The 24,357-nt window shown below is 39.2% G+C and overlaps 1 protein-coding gene across 4 annotated transcripts in view; it reads right to left on the reverse strand.

Moving 5' to 3' along the window:
- LOC124803023 (trifunctional nucleotide phosphoesterase protein YfkN) overlaps positions 1-24,357 on the reverse strand; it is a 210,069-nt gene that overhangs the window by 98,691 nt on the left and 87,021 nt on the right. For all 4 annotated transcript variants that reach the window (XM_047264135.1, XM_047264132.1, XM_047264133.1 and 1 more), the window contains 2 exons: positions 23,662-23,778; positions 1,872-1,994 (listed from right to left, as the gene is read on the reverse strand). In XM_047264135.1, the coding sequence (XP_047120091.1) occupies positions 1,872-1,994; positions 23,662-23,778 (240 nt within the window). The remainder of the gene's footprint in view (positions 1-1,871; positions 1,995-23,661; positions 23,779-24,357) is intronic.

Raw genomic sequence — 24,357 nt, forward strand, 5'->3', positions numbered from 1 at the left:
AGGTGGTCGCCAATGATTCCGCACCATACATTTACAGTCCACAGTCGCTGTCGCTCTACCTGTCTGAGCCAGCGAGGATTGTCCACGGACCAGTAATGCATGTTCCGTAGATTCACTGCCCCATGGTTTGTGAAACCCGCTTCATCGGTAAACAGGTAGAACTGCAACGCATTCTCTGTTAATGCCCATTGACAGAATTGCACTCAATGATTAAAGTCATCACCGTGTAATTGCTGATGTAGCGACACATGAAACGGGTGAAAGCACTGACGATGCAGTATGTGCATGACACTACTTTGACTCAGTCCACCGGCTCTCGCAATGTCCCGTGTACTCATGTGTGGGTTCATGGCAACAGCAGCTAACACACCAACTGCACCCACTTCTCCCGTGACGGGCCTGTTACGGACCCGTTTGCGTGCTATGACCATACCTGTTGCATACAGTTGGCGGTAGATGTTTTGCAATGTACGACATGTTGGATGCTCTCTGTCCGGGTACCGTTCTGCATACACCCTGCAGGCTTCAGCTGCATTTCGTCGACACTCGCCATATATGAGTATCATCTCCGCCTTTTCAGAGTTCGAATACAACATGGTCACAGTTCCCAAAACACTACACTATCACAGACGTCTGGTAACACGGTGTACTACAGTTGGTCTGCGTGTGGAGACGAATGCAGAATAACAATAGCAGCAAGCGCTACATGTAGACACTGCGACAGCTAGACCAAACCACAACAGTGCACTACAGCCACACTTGTAAACACGGTCGTCATCATAAACATGTCCCTGCAGATGCTGCTCGCCGACCTTGGCCGTGTTTGTTGCAACACGCAACTGAACGTCGGAGGTTTCAAGCGTCAACTTTAGGTTACAATATCTCCGGATGTAATTAACATTTTACAATGCAACAAATGGCACTGATTATGTATTTGTTTCTATGTTCAGATGTGCTAACAAAACTAACGTGGTTCCATTTAAAAAAACGTAGGTTTGTGTTAAAAAACATACTTCCGTGCATTTTTGTATGGTTTGTATTAAACAATTACACTAGCCCCTCTCCTCATGTTCGGTCTGTGGAATTGGTTCGTCAGTATTTGATGTGGTTTACGAAATATATCCAGCAGTAACGTTAGGTGACTCACCCTGTATATTTAGTTGCAAGCAGCTAGACACCTGCCAACAAAGTACCAGTACTTCAAAGTAAGTAAATGTGTTAAAGGCACATTTCAGTATATGGGATTTAGAATCATCTTGTACATTACCCATCACTTGATTGACAGACCGATGATATAAGTTACTCATTTCTGGGCCTATTTTGTACCCAGGTGTAGAGGGTTCAGTCAGGGACATGAAAACAGTCAAGTTGATCAATGTTGCAGTACTTCTTTATCCTTTACAAATACTTGTAATTACTGTCTATGATAACAGCATTCTCCTTTTAAAGGAAAACAGTTGCACAGTTTCATTTAAATAATTGCCTAAATAACTCTGCTGAAGCCATTGTCATGAGGTGGATAACTTCATCCAGAAGTTTCACATCCACTTGAAATGTTTGACAAACCTACATGATACCAGTTACTCAATTTATTGAATTATTTGGTTGTGATATCTTAAGATAATAGTTTTACACAATCATCCTTAAAACTGTATGTAAGTTCATCATACCAGAATGTAGACTGGCCACACCAATTGAGACAAGTAAGAAAAATTTGTAATAATTCCAAAATCTTGCACATCTTTAAATTTAGTGACTTTTCTTAATATTGCTCTGCTGTTCCTCAAGTTTTTCAGTTACCTCTGAACACATTGTTATAAAACCACACACACGTATTAGCTATTTTGCAAAAGAAAATCCAACTAATTTACCTGTCTAATGTCATAAATGTGATCATGTCCTCCCAGAATCAAATCAATTTCTTCAACAGCTTCAGCAAGTTTAATATCATTTGGCATTCTCATATGAGTGAGTGCTATAACATAGTCACAACCCTGAAATAGTAAATAAATTTGACTGAGCATAGTTGACAAATGCAACAGAAGTGCAATTATTTATGTTACAAGACCTGTTGTGTGAAAATACAAATTACTGAACACAACATATGTTAGTTACATTACATAATAATAATCTGAAAAGAACATCTATATAACACTCATTTGTTTGAAGTTCACACAAATAATCAAGGAGTCTACACTGCATATAAAGTGTATAAATTCAACAATTTGCTATTTCACATCACTCCCTCTCGAACTGTCAACAATATTTCAGACTGAAGCACATGCAACATCCAAAGTGGTTTGTGACTGTAGGTTTACTCAGACGGCCCCATTTCTCCAAACAATAGGATCAATATGTTGTCTGTTCATAAAGTTATCACAATCAGTACTATAGAGATTGTGGAAATGAAAAGAAGCACAGAATTCAGATGATTCCTGTTTAAGACTTACCATCTCAGAAATTTTTAGCAGTATTATACCAACTCAACACACAAAAAGAAAACCAGTTCAGTATGAAGTACTCTGGCTCTAACGCTCAATGTCTGCACTTCTGAAACGATATCCTCAATTTCAGCTTCTCTGATAGTGCATGGTTTTTAAACAGAGATCCAGCATATTTGGATCAATCAGGACATTACATCATAGATTTGTAGAACGAGAGGGTAAGAATGCTGACTAGATGCCAATAGAATTCACTTACTAAATTAACATTTAAGTTCCATCAGGAATTCACTTTTGAAGCACATCTTTCAACATCAGAAATCAGCTTCAGAGAGAGAGAGAAGAAAAGAAAAAGAAGAACTAAGGTCGAATACCAGAAATGAACACAGAAGTGGGATTGGTGAAAAAGAGAACTATGTTCATTCACTTGTCAAGAAAGAAGAGCTACAAAGAATATTTACTTCCATGATGGAAAATTAGCTATACCAAGAGAAAAGTTTTCAATCAAAAAGTAGCTATACCATTTTCATAAAGCATTTTATCCAACGTGAGCCATTAAGAATGTTTACGATGAAAGTGCCTTAACAGTACTTGAATTAACATATTAACTGCACCATGTTGTTGTTGTTGTTGTTGTGGTCTTCAGTCCTGAGACTGGTTTGATGCAGTTCTCCATGCTACTCTATCCTGTGCAAGCTTCTTCATCTCCCAGTACCTACTGCAACCTACATCCTTCTGAATCTGCTTAGTGTATTCATCTCTTGGTCTCCCTCTATGATTTTTACCCTCCATGCTGCCCTCCAATGCTAAATTTGTGATCCCTTGATGCCTCAAAACATGCCCTACCAACCGATCCCTTCTTCTAGTCAAGTTGTGCCACAAACTTCTCTTCTCCCCAATCCTATTCAATACCTCCTCATTAGTTACGTGATCTACCCACCTTATCTTCAGCATTCTTCTGTAGCACCACATTTCGAAAGCTTCTATCCTCTTCTTGTCCAAACTAGTTATTGTCCATGTTTCACTTCCATACATGGCTACACTCCATACAAATACTTTCAGAAAGGACTTCCTGACACTTAAATCTATACTCGATGTTAACAAATTTCTCTTCTTCAGAAACGCTTTCCTTGCCATTGCCAGTCTACATTTTATATCCTCTCTACTTCGACCATCATCAGTTATTTTACTCCCTAAATAGCAAAACTCCTTTACTACTTTAAGTGTCTCATTTCCTAATATAATTCCCTCAGCATCACCCAATTTAATTTGACTACATTCCATTATCCTCGTTTTGCTTTTGTTGATGTTCATCTTATATCCTCCTTTCAAGACACAGTCCATTCCGTTCAACTGCTCTTCCAAGTCCTTTGCTGTATCTGACAGAATTACAATGTCATCGGCGAACCTCAAAGTTTTTACTTCTTCTCCATGAATTTTAATACCTACTCCGAATTTTTCTTTTGTTTCCTTTACTGCTTGCTCAATATACAGATTGAATAACATCGGGGAGAGGCTACAACCATGTCTCACTCTTTTCCCAACCACTGCTTCCCTTTCATGCCCCTCGACTCTTATAACTGCCATCTGATTTCTGTACAAATTGTAAATAGCCTTTCGCTCCCTGTATTTAATACCTGCCACCTTCAGAATTTGAAAGAGAGTATTCCAGTTAACATTGTCAAAAGCTTTCTCTAAGTCTACAAATGCTAGAAACATAGGTTTGCCTTTTCTTAATCTTTCTTCTAAGATAAGTCGTAAGGTTAGTACTGCCTCACGTGTTCCAACATTTCTACGGAATCCAAACTGATCTTCCCCGAGGTCCGCTTCTGTCAGTTTTTCCATTCGTCTGTAAAGAATTCGCGTTAGTATTTTGCAGCTGTGACTTATTAAACTGATAGTTCGGTAATTTTCACATCTGTCAACACCTGCTTTCTTTGGGATTGGAATTATTATATTCTTCTTGAAGTCTGAGGGTATTTCGCCTGTCTCATACATCTTGCTCACCAGATGGTAGAGTTTTGTCAGGACTGGCTCTCCCAAGGCCATCAGTAGTTCTAATGGAATGTTGTCTACTCCCGGGGCCTTGTTTCGACTCAGGTCTTTCAGTGCTCTGTCAAACTCTTCACGCAGTATCTTATCTCCCATTTCGTCTTCATCTACATCCTATTCCATTTCCATAATATTGTCCTCAAGTACATCGCCCTTGTATAAAGCCTCTATATACTCCTTCCACCTTTCTGCCTTCCCTTCTTTGCTTAGAACTGGGTTTCCATCTGAGCTCTTGATATTCATACAAGTGGTTCTCTTCTCTCCAAAGGTCTCTTTAATTTTCCTGTAGGCAGTATCTATCTTACCCCTAGTGAGACAAGCCTCTACATCCTTACATTTGTCCTCCAGCCATCCCTGCTTAGCCATTTTGCACTTCCTGTCGATCTCATTTTTGAGACGTTTGTATTCCTTTTTGCCTGCTTCATTTACTGCATTTTTATATTTTCTCCTTTCATCAATTAAATTCAATATTTCTTCTGTTACCCAAGGATTTCTACTAGCCCTCGTCTTTTTACCTATTTGATCCTCTGCTGCCTTTACTACTTCATCCCTCAAAGCTACCCATTCTTCTTCTACTGTATTTCTTTCCCCCATTCCTGTCAATTGTTCCCTTATGCTCTCCCTGAAACTCTCTACAACCTCTGGTTCTTTCAGTTTATCCAGGTCCCATCTCCTTAAATTCCCGCCTTTTGGCAGTTTCAACTGCACCATAACCACCTCAATTATTATCTAAATTCTACACTTGTCTGACAGAATATACATGAAAATGCTGCTACTGCCTTTACTTGAATTCAATGCACTCTCATTTTCTGCTGTTACAATTTCTGTGTGCTACACTATATGGAAATAAATGATCCATAATGTAATAACAGATAAAGCAAATAATATCCATGTTGATTATATATGACAAGTCACAACTGGGTGCCAGACTGGGGATCACACCTAAAGGTAATGTATTACCAATTACATTACCTGAGCACACCTTATGGATGAGTGCATAGCTTCAACTTGCCACAGACAAGTGAAAAAATGAGGAGAGACCCGAGGCAAGTTGTAGTTTTCTACTTGGTACATGAGGTGTGCTCTGAAAGAGCAAATGATGACTGTGTATCCAAATCAATTCCAGCACACAGTTTTGAATTATCAAATGTAGTTGCCACAGCATATACCATGAAAAAAGTAGAATAACTGAATCTCAAAATGATTTTAGAAAAGACACTTTGCCTCTGACTGCAATTAAAAGGTCTTCATTTTATTTAGACATTATCAATTTCGAGACGTGTATCTGATACTTATACATATGTGATACGTACATTATATAACTATGTATTGTTGACATAACTGACTCACAAAATTGTGTTCTGTCAAACAGGGACATTTAGCATGACTCATGAAGTAAACAGCCACTGAGGGAGTGACTTTGTCAATAATGCTAAAATAAAATGAAGACTATTTAATTTTAGCTGGGGGTAAAGTTTTTTCTCTTAATTATTGATATGGCTGTGTTACCTACTGCTATATCAGCAATGGAAAGCTATAATACACCTCAAAGTAATATCTACTTACCAGACGGCAGCAAACTAACAGACCAACACAGGCTTGGAGACTCATAACTTATAGAACCTAGAGTTCATTCATTCAAGAAAAGAGAATGGAAAAAGTTGACAGAAACAGGATACTAGAAGAATTAGACACCAAAGACACCCAGTAGCTCGGGTCGAGGAAACCATTATAGAGCAATGTTGCTGATGTCCCTTTCATCTTGCCCTGTTGTGCCACCTTACCCATTCTATCTAGCAACTTATCATTGTACACTATCTTCCCTCAAAGCCTTTCCATCTCTCTTTTTCTGAAGAAACGATTGCCAGGTTCTGAAGCAAGTGATTACCTACATTTTTGTAAGTCTGCCACTTTGCTGATATCTCACAAGTCGATATATTTCCTATACTTGTTTGGTTAATGATTATTCTAAGTTATTTCTGTGTTTTATGCATCTTGTTTGGAACAAAAGACACACGTTGGTGTATTGAAGGTTTATTACTGAGTTCCACGTACCTTATTCTCCGGCAATCCTGATAGTAAAGTAACAACAAATTAGTAATGTAACAACAAATTGTACATAGAAGACAATGTCACAGTCTTCCTTTACGCAATATCCTTAGTGTTTTACCAACCTAATCAGTCCAGAATGGCTGTAACAAGTACCATCAGAACTTTTGGTTCATGAATGCAGCACTTGTTACGCCCTGAAGCACCCTACATGATGTGGATTCTTAGAACTGGAATGATATCAGATGTTGCTGGAGGAGGATTATGAGGAGGCCCTTTTGAGTTTTGCTTACATTTCCTCACACTGCAGTCAAGGAAATGCCTTCCATTATGCCTACAATAGAAGACAGATGACTTCAGAATTTCATGTAATCTGATACTGCAGCATGACAGAACCTTGGCCACTTCTATAAACACGTCACCACCAAGTTAAAAGACTATCCTTCTTTGGGTACTAATAGTCAGTTTGAATAGCTGTCAAAAATTATAATATCAGTTTATAATCTTGCTATGATATCGAATATATGTGTACATAGTTCTTATTTAAATGTATGCAATTATGTTGTAGGTGAATCAGAATTATTTCATATTACAAACACAAATTTTAAATTTTTTCAGTAATTTAACCCTATTAACTTCACACAGGGAGGCACACAATAAGTTGTTGACAAGATTTGTAATCTATTGATGTAGAAGTAAAGAATACAGCTTGGAAATACAACCTAATGAATCACATGTTCAATATGACTGCCATTTTGGTTTACAACTTCTTCAAGTCACACACGTGCATTTGTGACAACTCTCCGACAAATATTCTGGAATGGTGCGGCATAACTTCACAATGATGGCTCGAAGTTGCACTGCATTTTTGGGTTCTCTTTAAGCAACCGCCAAAGGAAGAAGTCATGTGGGTTAATGTCTGGGCTGCAGGGCGGCCACATTCCTCCTCCCACATAACGTTCTGGAAATCTGTTTGACAATACCCTTAGGCCACGTCTTTTGTGTAGGAAATGAAGCACAACGTTGGCACTATGGGGGCACACTCCATCCTGCATGAACAACTGTGTCTGCAGTGGAAGGTGTGAAGCCATGAGTTGAGGAAAGAACTGGTTTTGCAGCATGTGTCAATAGTGTTCACCAGTTACTGTAGCATCGAAGAAGAACAGACCAATGATTCCATGGCTTGACATCCCAACCCACTCACACACTTTCTCCCCGTAGGTGCCTTTCGTGTGGATTATTTGCTAAGGTTCATGTGCCCAGAATCGAACATTCTGTTTGTCCACATCACGGTTCACGTAAAAGTAAACTTTGTCAGAAAACCATGTGTTGTGTAGCACTGCCTCTTGGTCTTGCTCGATTGCCCACTTTGCAAACTGCAGTCTCCACTCCTTATCTCCTGCAGTAAGCTTATGTGCCACAATCATCTTATATGGATACAAGCGAAGGTCAGATTGAATAATTATTTGTACAGATCGGCGTGAAATTTCCAACTCTGCGCTGGCTCTTCCTGTTGATTTACTCGGACTAAGAGTCAAAGCCACTCAAACTGCTTCAATATTTTGTGGCGACTGTATGGTACGTGCATGTGGCCGCTGACACTCCAGAACGGATCCAGTACCCTCAAATTTTTTATGTAATCTGTGTATTGTCTATGGGCTGGGAGCCCACCATGTGCCGAAATGAGCACAAAACCTTCTCTGTGTCAATCTAACACTGTTCGTAGCCACGAACAGTAACACAGTAACACCTTTTCTGCAATGGTCAACCGTCCTCTGTCCAACCATCCAACTGAAATGGTGGACCCACAACAGAAGTGATGAACTCGCAACGACATCTCACATAATTTCCATGAACTGCACCAAGTTGAGCGCACAATTTGAAAGCTATTGCCCAATAGTATAGTTGTAAGATCAAAATTCAATTGGTGACTTATCATGTGCCACCCTGTATTCTTTGTAAGACTCTGTCATGATGGCTGATGCTGCTTTTCATTCTCTGTTGCATAAGAGGCATTCAAAAAGAAACGAGCCGGAGACATAATTACAGAAACCAGTACCTGTGTGTTAGAAGTATCGACCCTGGCTGTTGAGAAACTTGTCCCACTGTGACAAAAGGCGGTGAATGGCTGTCTCATGAAATTCCCGGGACTGCGATGTTAACCAGTTCCACACATACAGCTGGACAACATCATCCGAGGTGAATTGTTTGCCCCTCACAACCTTTTTAAGGGGACCAAAAATGACGTAATCGCAGGGAGAGAGGTCCGGACTGTAAGGAGGGTGGCTGAGAACCTCCTATTTTAATTTCTGTAGGAGTGCCGCGACTTTGTTGGCTGTATGAGGCTTTGCACTGTTGTGGAGCAGAATGACCCCACGGGTGAGATTGCCCAGTTGTTTTGATTTGATAGCTTGGTGAAGGGTGGTCAAGGTTTGCAAGTAATACTGGGCATTCACTGTTGTCCCATGCAGCAGGAAGTGAATCAGAAGGGGGCCATCTTGGTCAAAGAAGAAAGCCAGCATAACCTTTCCTGCACTCATGTGGACGACAACATCCAGCTGTACATGAGGAACTGGTTAACATCGCAGCCCTGGGAATTTTATGAGACAGCCATTCACCACCTTGTGTCACAGTGGGGTAAGTGTCTCAACAGCTAGGGTCAATACTTCTAACAAACAGGTACTGGTTTCTGTAATTATGCCTCTGGCTCATTTCTTTTTGAACACCCCTTATATGTTGCAACAGGGAGGATGAGATTTGCACATGCACACAACAATGAGTAAGCTCAGCACACTTCCATCACACTATCTGAACCACAGTAAAATGCATAAAGGACAATTGCCACCAGTGCAATAACTTCTACAAAATATTGATGTATTAAATTTTCTGCACTAAAAACACTCAACACACATTTTTATTCGCGACCATGTCGCAGCTTGTGAACATATATTTTTCTGTGTCACTTGCTGCTACTTTACTAGTAACAAAATGAACGAGTGAGAAAGAGTTTCACACATAGCCCTGAGAAATCAGTTTGGAAGACTTGTTCTGAAGAAGCACCTACAGTGACATCTGTATGGAGGCTTAAGGAGTCACTTACAAATACATCCTTATCATTTGCAGTTGTTACAATCTTTAAAGGCTACACAGTATGATTTACTTGTCAACTTTGAGAACGAAATGTTGCTGCATGATGATTCAGATTTTGTGGATAGTCTCATTTCCAATGATGAATTGACATTTCACATAAGTGGAAATGTGAACACACATAATGTGCGCATCTGGGGGTCAGCAAATCCCCTCAACATGGTACAGTACCAATGAGGCCCTCCTAAATTGAATGTTTCTTGTGTCATATCCCGGTGGAAAGTTTATAGGTCTCTCCTTTTTGGTGAAGCAACTGTAACTGGTGTTTCTTATCTTGATGCGCTAGAACTGTGGCTATTTCCTCAACTGGAAGAAGCTAAATCACAGAACTTTACTTGGCAGCAAGATAATAGGCATAACTCAGTACACGATTGGTTAAACTATGTTGTACCCAACTGCTGGATTCACTGCAAGGGGCCTGATCACAGAGCTCATTTCACATACACTCTAAGTTCACCAGACCTGACAACAATGTGATTTTCACCTTTGGGTTTTCATATAGGATCATGTGTATGTGCCTCCATTACCAGCTCCTCTGCTTGAATTTAGAATCAGAACTGAAGTAGCTGTTGCAACAATTACTACACACACACACACACACACACACACACACACACACACACACACATACTGATCACGGTTTGGGAAGAACTTGTCTCTCACCTCGATGTGTGCAGTGTGATGAACGGTGGTCGCATTGAGCAGTTGAAAGGAAAACTGTTTGATTTATTCTTTCAGTTAATGTATTATTTATAATTGTGAGTTGAATATAATAAATGGTACAAAGTGTTAAAACCTGGACATTCATTCTGAAACACCATGTGCTCTAAAACTTGGACAATCTGACATCCATTTGCTGGGACTTTGGCTATTTTTCTGAATATGGTTTTTAAAAATTTCAGTTCAACTAAATACTTTTATTATATAAAACAGACTTGACACTAGGTGCTATATAAATGGAGCACAGAAAGTTCTGGCAGAATGCAAATAGCTTAAGAGCAACTTTTAATAGTTTTCAGATGAATCTTTTTCCAAGCTAGCATGCACACACATGCACACCTGTACAGTCACACTGTGCCAGCTGAATACACAATATTGGGACTGCAGTTCTGTAGGCATACTGGCTGACGGGTTGTGTTGGGTGGAGTGGATGAAGGGAGAAAAGAGGCAGAGAAGGAGGGGCATGGTTGACGAAGGGTAGGAGTGTGTGTGTGTGTGTGTGTGTGTGTGTGTGTGTGTGTGTGAGAAAGAGAGAGAGAGAGAGAGAGAGAGAGAGAGAGAGAGAGAGAGAGAAGATGCCTGGAATCTAGCAAAGTTTTTAAGTACTATTTGTGTGCCTTTCAACAACTCAATGCCTCTAATATTCATTAACTTGTTACCTCATTTTTAATTATTTACAAAGTTGACACACAATATTAGTCTCTTCTGAATGGTACTGTTGTAGACTGGGTGATTACAATAAGCCTGATGAGACAAATGTCAGTATGCATAAGGTTCTAATATATGGAATTCTTGATGTGGTCATTTGAATTCCATTTCATTGCTATGGTTGTACTATTACTAACAGATAAGTTATGGTAATTAGTATAGATTGTCATCTTTTAGTAATAAAGTAAGTAATTCCTGTGCATTTTATGGAAAAGTGCTCCTGAGAGTTCCAAGCAAATACATCTACATCTACATCTACATTTATACTCCGCAAGCCACCCAACAGTGTGTGGCGGAGGACACTTTACGTGCCACTGTCATTACCTCCCTTTCCTGTTCCAGTCGCGTATGGTTCGCAGGAAGAACGACTGTCTGAAAGCCTCTGTACGCGCTCTAATCTCTCTAATTTTACATTCGTGATCTCCTCGGGAGGTATAAGTAGGGGGAAGCAATATATTCGATACCTCATCCAGAAACGCACCCTCTCGAAACCTGGCGAGTAAGCTACACCGCGATGCAGTGCGCCTCTCTTGCAGAGTCTGCCACTTGAGTTTGTTAAACATCTCCGTAACACTATCACGGTTACCAAATAACCCTGTGACGAAATGCGTCACTCTTCTTTGGATCTTCTCTATCTCCTCCGTCAACCCGATCTGGTACGGATCCCACACTGATGAGCAATACTCAAGTATAGGTCGAATGAGTGTTTTGTAAGCCACCTCCTTTGTCGATGGACTACATTTTCTAAGGACTCTCCCAATGAATCTCAACTTGGTACCCACCTTACCAACAACTAATTTTATATGATCATTCCACTTCAAATCGTTCCGCACGCATACTCCCAGACATTTTACAGAAGTAACTGCTACCAGTGTTTGTTCCACTATCATATAATCATGCAATAAAGGATCCTTCTTTCTATGTATTCGCAACACATTACATTTGTCTATGTTAAGGGTCAGTTGCCACTCCCTGCACCGAGTGCCTATCCGCTGCAGATCTTCCTGCATTTCGCTACAATTTTCTAATGCTGCAACTTCTCTGTATACTACAGCATCATCTGCGAAAAGCCGCATGGAACTTCCAACACTATCTAATAGGTCATTTATATATATTGTGAAAAGTAATGGTCCCATAACACTCCCCTGTGGCACGCCAGAGGTTACTTTAACGTCTGTAGACGTCTCTCCATTGATAACAACATGCTGTGTTCTGTTTGCTAAAAACTCTTCAATCCAGCCACACAGCTGGTCTGATATTCCGTAGGCTCTTACTTTGTTTATCAGGCGACAGTGCGGAACTGTATTGAACGCCTTCCGGAAGTCAAGAAAACTAGCATCTACCTGGGAGCCTGTATCTAATATTTTCTGGCTCTCATGAACAAATAAAGCGAGTTGGGTCTCACACGATCGCTGTTTCCGGAAACCATGTTGATTCCTACATAGTAGATTCTGGGTTTCCAAAAACGACATGATACTCGAGCAAAGAACATGTTCTAAAATTCTACAACAAATCGACGCCAGAGATATAGGTCCATAGTTTTGCGCATCTGCTCGACGACCCTTCTTGAAGACTGGGACTACCTGTGCTCTTTTCCAATCATTTAATAATAACAAAATAGTGTAACAGCTAGAATCATGGCAGTTTCTGGTATCAGCCCTTCAGCTGCTGTTTCCTGTATTTGCAAAAAAACATTTCAGTCACTCCATTACATCATCCTGACATCACCAGCCAAATAACAAGATGATTATACACAGAAGAAGTCACATGCAGTAACAGCAGGATTCCATCAGAATTATTTCTGATGAAGTACATGAAGATCAAATTCAAAATTCTGAATTTAACTTTTGAACTGAAATAGTCGAAGAAACAATTACCTTTTAGATGCAAATGACACAAAAAATGTTATCATCTTTATATTAATAACAGCTATGCTATGAGTGCCATATTATACTTATCTCTGGTAACTGTTTCTACAACACTAATAAAATTATAAGCACATATTCCTTTACCATCTTCTTCACACTCTACATCAACAACAGACAAACTGTTATGAAACTTTTGATAAGCAGTAATCTTTCTTTATGCAAAAACTTTCTTCTATGTTGAAATTTAAAAACTGCATCACTTCCTCAGGACAGATGGGTGACAGCCCCTATTGCTAGTAAGAATGTTCAGAAGACTTACATAAAAAATTACAAGCATTATTGTAACACCATGAAACTGAGATACATTATACAAAATCCATGTGCAGTGTGTGGCACATCGGAAAGAGACATATAGAGATTACATACATAAACATCAGACAGAACACACTGATTTGGAAGGGACATAGGTTTGGGTGGTGAAGAGTATGTCATCAAAGAGCAGTGTATGGGCTGTTTCCAGTGGACACAATGGGACGTCTGGAAAAATGTTGAGCATTTATTTCTGAAGAAACTATCAAAACATGGTGGCTGCTGATAGTAACATAGTGTGCATCTCCTGCCCGCTTTGTACTCGGTGGGTGGGTGGGAGTGTGTTAGGAGGGATAAGAAAACAAGTCACTGTTGGTTGAAAACTTTACAAAAAAAGGTTCTGCATTGAAACAAAATTTCCTAGCCATCCGCACACCGTAACAGACTTAGAAAAAGGGCAGCTGTCAGGGCCTTGGAGTTATTCACAGAAACACACTGCTACACAACTGCTGCCCAACAGAACTGCGAGGAGAATTCCGCACTGAGATCTGCAAATGCATCCCCACAAAATAGCAACTAGATGAAAAGTGAAGGCAAGTGAGTGTCATAGCTGTACAAAGATATGTTGACACCTTCTGAATGCTTGCATACAGAAGTTTATTTATTTATTTATTTATTTATTTTGCCTTTTTTCCTCCTTGATGACATACATTTCCACCCTTCTGACACAGTAAACTGATACTGGTCTGGCAGTAACCCTTGTGAATTTCACTAATGAGCAGCACATGATACCAAAATGACAGAGTGGTGTGCCATTTTTAACTCTTGTGTGTTGGATTCATGACTCTCTCACCTCTGCTCCCCCCCTCCCACCTCTGCCCCTTTTTCTAGGATTTCTTACCTCCGTCAGTAAAAACAGAACTCTTATAGGATTACTTTGTTGTCTCAATCTGTCTGTCTGTCTGTCTGTCCAATGGTTCTAAACCCTATTTCTTAGGAATATGTAGACATATCAACTTGAAACTTACATCACATATTAAGATCTACAGTCTCTTGGCAATGTAAAAACGTGAAGCTTTAAGTCAATACAATCAGCAGGTACAGTTATTTACATCTCATAGTTTGATAGTCACAAGCTCACTCATCAAAACCTACAGGGTACTTTCCATTGACCTAGAATCATGAAATTTATCAAGAAACAAGATTTGACACGATGACCAAAGGAAAAAGTCTGAAATTTGTTAATTTGTATTTAAATCACACAAATAAAAACATTCTGTCATTTGTTATCACACTATCTGTCTGACCATCTATTAAGACCCCTTGCTCTCAGGAACGGATACGCATACTTAAGTTGAAATTTATGTCACATCCCTTGATGGTATAACAAACATAAGCTTCTAAGAGAATGCAATCAAAAGATACAGCCATTATACTCTTGAAACATATACAGTACTTTCCCTTCACATAGGATCATGAACTTGGTGAGAAGAAAGATTTCACAGTGGAAGTAAAGGAAAAAATTAGAAAACAGTTAATTTGTAATTGTATCATATGAAAAAAAATATTTCGTTCATCATTTGTTACCTGATTTCAAGTCTGAAATTAAAACATTCTTGAAAGTCTTGGAATCTCTATAACCGATATCTTGCCAGTATCAATGTTGATAACAGGCAACAATTGAGATGCTCGATTCCCGGACTGGATGAACTATCTACATACTTAATTAAGTATGTACAGAACCCTCAATGTGCAAATCCTATTCACACCTATTCACACCAGGAGCCCCTCCCCCCCCTTTTTTTTTTTTTTTTTGAGGCGGATGGAGTCACTGTTATTGGTAAGAGTGATAATGATTGAGGTGTTACAGAATTTTTTCCAGCCTCAATTGGGTGAAATTCTCCATGATTATTATGCTGGTAATATGTGGTTCACCAGATGGTACAACACATGCCTTTCCTTTCTGAGATACATTTTTACCATACATGTTGCCCACTTGTCTGCCAGTATTAAGCACTCCCACGTTCGCCAGCTTTGACCCACAGTTCAGATTTTTCAAAGCAAATGGTGGTTCATTTGTAAAACTTCCATTGTTTTAAATAAATCTTCACTTTGCTGAAAAAGCTGTGCTTCACAGTAGTTAGACACAGGGAGATGAGGAGGATCTACAACAAAGTTCAAAATAATTATCCTCATAAAACATAACAAGTGACCCAGACAATGCCTTTCTTCATTGAATTTATTAGCTTCCAATATTGGGAACTTCTTTCAGTCACACCCTGTATTTGAGAGTAAATATCGTTAGTTTTAGAGAGAAACACTTACTGTAATGCAACAATTTATGCATGCCAGTGTCAGGCAGTGTGGGTGCAGAGGGAGAGAAAAGTGCAAGCATGTGTGCGCACACCAGCCACAGACAACACACTGAAATGTACATACCAGAAAGCCACGATAAGTACCGGAGCAAAGGGTAAAAGAGGAATTGGATATAATATTTCAAAACTATGGAAATTTAACTTATGCTGCTTTACCCCTCAGGTACAGATTTGTTCCTCAAAAAGTAATCCACCAAGACAGTGTGAATGTCTGGATTGGTCACTGGAATCTACCTCGGCTGATTACCTTAATCCTCACTAAAATTTAACTAAGGGCTTTTAATAGTGTCATAGTTTTCACTCTTTCCAATGTAACTGTTCATAGGTAGCACTCAAATATAGCACACTCATTCTTTTCATCTGACATTCATTAATACAGCTCAACTGGATGAAATACTGAATTTTTTTGTCATGTGAAATAGAGGGCAGGAGAGAGGAGACGAACTACTTGTTCTGAAACACACACAGTATTTCTTCCAGAAACAATTTTGCACAGCTACTGTACTTAGAAATCCACTCATTGATATAGTGGCAACAGATAGGTGTGGATTTCTCAATTTACTACAGTGGGGAGACAAGTCAGACCCATAGGAAAATATTCAGCAAATGTGACAAATTAAGAAACTCAACTGAAAATACTTTAGGTAAGGAGCTGGAGAATGGTTAAAATATTGTTGTCAAATGCAGGAAGGCTTGCAGATGATGTTTGGTTTGTACAAATATTGAATGCTGACTGTCAATGAAATAAAATTTATGGAAACGAGAACAAGATGACTGTCCATATTTTAAAGTTCAAGGTAACATGCACAATAACATAAAAGAGATTTGATTCCATATTGACAGAGTAAAATACTTGAGCTAGGCCACAAGAATCAGTAACAACTATTTAAAAAAACAATGATTTCACAGACTTATGATGGGACAATCTTCATACAGTTGTCAAGAAACAGGTGCCAAGCTACGATTCATTCAAGATTTCATCTAATGAGTAACTCACCTATGTTGGAAATTGTTAAGGGACCATTTGTCCAACCCATCCTGGAATATTGGTACTCTTTCTTGGTTCCTTAGGAAACAAAATGAATGCAGCAAATAGAGAAATTCTAAAGACGAACGGCACAATATGTCATGGGTTCATCTAAGCAGAATGGATGACACGTGTGACTCACGAAGTTGGAATTATTCCATTTATTACAGCTTCAACTCCTGTTAATAACTAATTTTCTTTCATACAATTTTGTGAGGGGTTGGGGGACAGCAAGTTACCCTAAGTTTAGGTGAGGGAAGTTACAGGAGCGAAGGATGTGCTATAAGGATAGCTCCCATCTGCACAGGTCAGAAAAGCTTATCCTCATTCCTCCACAATCTCAACAACTTCTCCCCTATCCACTTCAGTTGGCCCTCCTCCACCCATTGCGCCACCTTCCTAGATGTCAATTTCCTCCTCTCAGTAGGCTCCATCCACACCTCACTCCACATCAAACCCACCAACCATCATCAGTACCTGCACTTTTACAGCTGCCACTCCTTCTACACCAAAAAATCTCTCCCATACAGTGTAGCCACTGGTGGCACACACGTCTGCAGTGATGAAAACTCCCTGGCCCAATACGCTGGAGGCCTCACAAAGGCCTTCGCAGACAGGCAATACCCCCAAGACCTAATACACAAACAGATCTCCCATTCCATCTCCCCACATACACCTGATCCTCACATCCATCCCAAGAACCAACCACAAAGAAGTGCCCCTCTTGTCACCCAATATCACCTGGGACTGGAATGACTGAACCACGTCCTTTGTCAGGACTCTGATTATCTATCATCATGCCCAGAAATGAGGTACCTCCTACCCGAAATACTTCCATCCCCTCCCAAACTGGTGTTCCACCACCCACCAAACTCCCACCCCCAATCCCCTGCCAGAGGGATCATACCCTTGTGGAAGACCCGGTTGCAAGACCTGCCCCATCCACCCACCCAGCACCACCTAGTCCAGTCCCCTCACAGGCTTATCCTACACATTCAGAGGCCGGGCCACCTGAAAAAGCAGCCATGTTGTATACAAGCTCTGCTGCAACCACTGCAAAGTGTTTCACATTGATATGACAACCAACCAGCCATCAACCAGAATGGACAGCCAGCGTCAAACTGTTGCCAAAAACAAGGTGAACCACCCAGAGGCACGACATGCAGCAGAGCACAACATGCAAGATTTCAATAGCTGCTTCACAACCTGTGCTATATGGATCCTCCCCACCGCTACCAGCTTTTCTGAGCTGCACAGATGGGGGCTATCCTTACAGCACATCCTTCTCTCCTGTAACCTCCCTGACCTAAACCTAAGGTAACTCGTTGTCCCCCACCTCATCAAATAGTGCGTGTGTGTGTGTGTGTGTGTGTGTGTGTGTGTGTGTGTGTGTGTGTGTACTCCCACACAATACATGTCAACTAATTGTGTGCTGCCATCTCACACCCTAGTCTGTGAAATTGAGGGTTCAGCCCTCTGCCACATGCCCCCTCTACCTGCATCCCTAGCTAGCCCATGGACAGCTCCCCACTCTCCCACGAGCAGCTTCCTCCCAACTCCCTCCCTGCCTCCCACCTTGCTCCAACCCTCACCACACCAAACACTGCACTCCCACCTTACCCCAGTACACTCAACATCGGCCAGGAAAGAGTTGGCAGTCAAATGAGGACAATGTAGGGAGACAGGTGTGTGTGTGTGTGTGTGTGTGTGTGTGTGTGTGTGTGTTATAGCTTGAGAAAGGAATTCCATTCTGAAAGCTAGCTTTAGTCGGTAACTTTTGTGTGTGTATCTGATACCTAATTAAAAATTCCATCTCATTACATATTAAGAAAAACCTTGAGGACTAATATGTATGAGGGCATCCTGAAAAGCAATGCCTCCACTTTTTTATGTGAAAATGCTTAAAGCTTTGTAAATAAAACAAACATAACATTCTACACCTTTATTCTCGATGTCTACACATCTGCAGCCCTCTGTCACTAATGGCCTCTGAATTGTAGAATATAACATGGCAGTGTGCAACATAATTATGTCAGTGTATATGAAAAAGCATGCAACAGCAATCTGATGCCTTGTGCTCACTGTTACCAGTCATCCTTTATACAGTCCCAATTTGGTTCCATCCTATTTTCACCTGTTTCCAAAACTTCAAAGAACATCTTCAAGAACTTCACTTTGGTAATGATAAAGCGATGCAAGCAGAGGTGGTGATGTGGCTCCAATAACAATGTCAAACATTTAACAGAGACAGGATTGACAAACGGGTCTCTCGTTGAGAAAAATGTGTCTGCCACCAGGACGAATATGTTGAGAAATAAATATGCAGAAACAAAGAATAAAGATGTAGAATGTTGATAAAGTATGTTAAAATATTTTAAGTAAAACATAAAAGATTCAAAAGCATTACTTTTCAACATACCCTTGTATTTCAGGGTACGATGACACCACTAGTTATAAAGATTGGCAGTTCCACTTTCAAATAATGTATTTCAACAGCAGCTACATATTCCGTTGCAAATTTTGTCTCTACGCTTGTTGAATTCCAACCATTCCCATTATACTTTTACTAACTTGAATTTTATGCACAAGATGACATACTTCATTAAGTGTTTATTCACTAAGATTTTTACATAATTTACCATGATTTTCAAATTGGCAGTTGTACTCTTATAAGTCAGGTATTCCTAATGTAGTTGCATAAAATGATTCCATAAACTTTTCTAAACTCCTAAACCAGAACATTTTTCACAAACCAAATTTTTATCAAGACTTACAGTCCCTCCTGAATAACAAAATCTAACATAGCAATTTTTGACATGACAGTGTAGTTTCCAAATTTCCATGCTGATCTTTAAATAGTCTGTCTCATTTGAGATCTGCAGTCTGTGCCCAGTTGTACTGATGCTAATGAACATGTAACACATATGTCAAGACTGCTACCAATGTTCGCTCGTATAATTGTTACGTGCAGCTTGTCCGTGCAAATATGTGTATCAGTATGCATGAAAATGCAGTAATTTTGAAGTTTAAAAGCCTACAAGTGTTTTATTAATTAAAGTCTGATTGTGTTTTAACTGAACTGTATGATAGTTTGTAGGACATTCAGACCAGCAGTACCATTTTGAGTGATTTATTATTGAACAAGATGACTTTCACTTAGAACAGATTAAGTGGATTACTGCAATGTACTTTTGCCCAGTGGATTACTATAAGACAGTATGTGTATTGTGATGTATAGTGTAAATATGTACAGTGTTTTGTGGCTTATTTAAATATTTTGTTTAGTGACTTGTTGGAACTACCAATGATTATCAGGTGGTACATCATTAATCTGTGCTACAATAACTTTACAATTTATTTGAGTAAGTCTTTCACTGGACTCTAGTACATTTGTGGGCACTGACCCAATTTATGTGCTAAGTAATTGTATGAAGTTGAAATACTGGCCATCACTTAAATAATAAGCCTCAAGGATAACAAATGTATAAAAAGTGAAACCAAAACTGTGGTGCTGCGTACATTTTTTAGCTGTCCAGTAATGATTAAAATTTCAGCTTCATGGCTCCAGACTGACATCCCAGCAGAGAGGCAATGGAGAAGAGAGAATGGAAATCAGGTTGGTGAACTTACACACACAAGAAAGTGTTCAACCAACTCATGTGAGATATGTTGAAAGTGAAGATGACGTTTGTCATGAGAAGCATTATGAAAAAAAAATTCACAAGCACCCACAGAAAATGGCATGACACAAATTACTGTCTCATGCATATACAGAGCAATTCAAGATGAATATATTGATTACAAATGACTAACTATTTAAGGCATAACGATACATCACCAAGAATTACAGGGCACATACAAGGAAGTTCAAAATTTGTATTGTTGTGGAAGTGCAGTGAATTTAAGGCCAGTACAGGCGTGGTGATGCATAAGTAAAAAGTTCTGTGTCATAAGTATAAATGGTGGATCCTTCCTGAAGACATTCTGCATGTTAGAATTTAACAATTGTTGTTCCGTCATCACAGTGCAGAGAAAATTCCGTTGACATTTCAGGTACTTAACAAGTCAATGGAGGCAAGTGAATTTTCCCACTGCATAAAGTTTAATAGAGTACTGAATGGGCACGAGTGTCCACTGTTGCATGAACAAGAAAGGTAAGCTTCAGTCCAGCAGGTTTTGATATCTACAGGCAGAAAGAAGTACATCATCTGATTTTAACAATATTGTTCCATGGTCAACTGAGGCAACAGAATAGCCCAATTGCTCACCAATTGTTGTACACCGTGATTCAGAAGAGATAAAAATTGATGTTGATGCAACTTCTGAACTTGAAAACATTTTAGATACGATTTTCACCCATAATTTTGGGGGAAAATCACAAACAGGGTCAGATAATGAGGATTAGAACATGAATGATCTTTTCTGGCAATAAGCTTCAAGGTTAATCGCCTTCCTAACATTGTAATTACATGGTATACATTTTGTCATTAATTTTCCTGGGATTTTTCTATAGTCACTCAACAATGATTGAACATACACGCTAAGGAGATGTTTTGGCTTTGTGCACTGCACACAGCAATTCACTTTTGTCACTTCTATTTAACATTAGCAAAAGTCTGTACAGAATATTTTGTGAAAGTGAATAATTATTTTTTTCAAACAGAAGAAAGGATATATGCTGGCATATGGTGGCACTCAGCATTTATGGTGAAGTAACGAAAATGGATGCCGCCATGTCGATATTAACACAAATACTGCCCATACCACTGCAAGAAATAACCTCCAGATGTAGCACCACGCCACAAATATAATTACATAACTTCTGCGTGCCATCTGAAAATGACTCTGAAAAGTCTCAAAGACTCGTTAATGGTAATAAACAGGTATTTCATAAATGACTGGTTGCAGTTATCTGAATTTATGTTCAATCATACAGGAACTCACTTTTACTTCTCTGGAGTTAAACTGCCATACTTTGTATTTTCACATTTACATTTTTTAACTCTTAATGCAAAGGCTGACATAAATGATGATAATATTCTGTGAAAACCCATCAGCTTCAGAGAAAGTGGCAGTGAAAGATGAGAATGATTCACTTGAGAAGGCAAAAAAATTATCAGTCAGTTGTTTCGACTGTATTTTATTTTCAGAAAATTTTCCCTGCAACAGCACTCACCTGCATGAAGATGTATAAGGCACAGTAAATGTAGACTTAACATCTTTGTGTGTGCATTCTAGATGAAGGAACAACTACTATGTATCTGTGGGACACAGTGCTGACAAGAAAATTTCTTGCTTACTGGAGAAGTTCCTGAAGACATTACCTATTGGTTTGAAGCACATTGCAGCCTTTAATGACTACAATGGTAGGCAAAACAAAAGCCAAATTGTGATAAGCTCTGGCTGTGGGTCATGTACAGAACAGGGATTGGAATAGTTAGCTATAAGTACTTCTTCAGTGGACATTCTTCTGATTAATGCGATCAAGATTTTGGTATCATCAACAAAATTAAATTTCACAATCAGCATGAAGTTTATGTCCCAGAACATTGGCAGCAGGCTGTTGCTAAGTCTTACAAAAAGCTTACTGTCATAAGAATGGAAAAAGCAGACTTCGAAACACCATCAATGCCATGTATGCAGGCAACAACAATGTACTGGCTGCTTAATACACCACATTGTGTGTTACTGGTTATTAATTGTACACAAGTAAGTCATATTATGTATCTTCAATATGTATTCATATCCAGTAATTGGACAAATGGATTGAGACCAGACATAGATATTCTTTTATTATGACATTTCACTCAGACATGTCAGATATATTGTAAAATTACAATGTGCACTTCTCCTTGTGATATCTGGCACATCCAACAATGGAAATGGTGCTAAAAGTATGCCATTTTTAAACTTAAAAGGCTGTAATTTGACATGACAGATGTAAGTCAAGCTTTTCACTATGGGTTTTGTCAATGGATTGGCTACTAGATTGTATATAATCACCAACTTAATCACCAAGACTTACTATTAATTAGATTTGTTATTGTAATCAGTAACATTTGAACTCAGTCCTTCTCACAATAAGGTTATGTTCTAATTGCATATATTGTGCACATATACAGGGTGTTTGAAAAAGGACTCCCTAGTTTTAATGTGTCCTAGAATCTGTACAAAATGACATACGCTATTTTAGTTTGTGGTATTTGATTCATCAACTCTCCAAGTTTGTATCCGCTAGAGTTGATAGGTCTGCTCGACCTAGAGATAGTGTGAGTGCTGTTTTTTGGCTTGTGAAAACTGAGTCAGTTATAACAGTGCAATATAATTTTAGATGACAGTATGGTGGTGAACCACCTATAGCAAAAAACTATCTGTCATTGGCTAAAGTCTTTCAAGGAAACCGGTAGTGTTTTAAAAGCAAAATCATCAGGTAAACCACGAATTTTCTGAAGGTGTTGTTGAACAGATCCTTGTTTCGTGTGTTCAGAGACCAAAGTAGTTATTGGCCAGACATAGCCTACAATTAGGAGTGCCTAAAGGTACTGTGTATGATGATGTGCATAAAAGACTTAAGTTGCGTACCTACAAATTGGCCACTGTAAAGCCCAGACATGACCCCACTGCACTTTTTCTTTTGGGGCCACATAGAAAATGTTGTGTACAGTGGAAAGATCAGAGACATCAATCATTTAAAGGAAAGAATCATCATGGCGGTTTGGACAGTTACATCTGAAATGTCGGTGAATACGTGGCGAGAAGTGGAATATCGTCTTGACGTGCGCAGGGCAACAAATGGATCCCACGCTGAAGTCTACTAACACTAAACAAAACTTGAAGGAATTCTCTTTCAAGATATGTACTCATTGATGTGATTTTTCATTAATTTTCCAGTTAAATTTATACTTAAAACAAGGGAGTTCTTTTACACACACCCTGTATGTATTACTAGTTTCAGAAATAAATACCTCCTGCTTCAGCTGAGCTCCTAATTTCTTGCCTGCTTCCACAAAATCAAGGAATGTTACTTCTTCTGGGTTTATAGTCGCAAGTGTGTCCAGCCACTCCTTTTCCACAAGACCAACCTGTAAAATAAATACCAAATCAAGTCATATTTATTCACCAATGTGGCAGCTATCAATGTAGCAATCTGGTGCCTGACATGTCACATATTAGTTTTTTCTCATTTGTACCTGTATTGTAAGAGATTAGTGTGGTTTACATATTGCTCTTGCACATATGACACACACACACACACACACACACACACACACACACACACACACATCTCTGTCAATGAAAAAAAACACAAAAAAAACAACCTTTGGATTTTCTAGAACATAACATTCTTTTAGAACTAACACAGTCTTGGTTTCCATTTTGAATATTAAATTATTTTCCAGAGCAGTGATGAAAGAATCTATCCATATGATATACGCAGCCTGTTGCAAATTTACAGAGAGATAATTTAACACTTTAAAGAATTCAATTACAGTAAACCCTTGCTAATTCAGAACTAACAATAATACTGATGGTGAAGTGAAATGCCTCCTTACTATACTGGATATCACACACGTCAATTTCATTTATGAAAAATGTTGAATACATCCTCTTTCTTCCCATTTGCTTCACTTGTGGCCAATAATGAGTAATGAATGGTTTTC

This window comes from Schistocerca piceifrons, chromosome 6 (assembly GCF_021461385.2).
Source record: "Schistocerca piceifrons isolate TAMUIC-IGC-003096 chromosome 6, iqSchPice1.1, whole genome shotgun sequence".
Taxonomy (NCBI): domain Eukaryota; kingdom Metazoa; phylum Arthropoda; class Insecta; order Orthoptera; family Acrididae; genus Schistocerca; species Schistocerca piceifrons.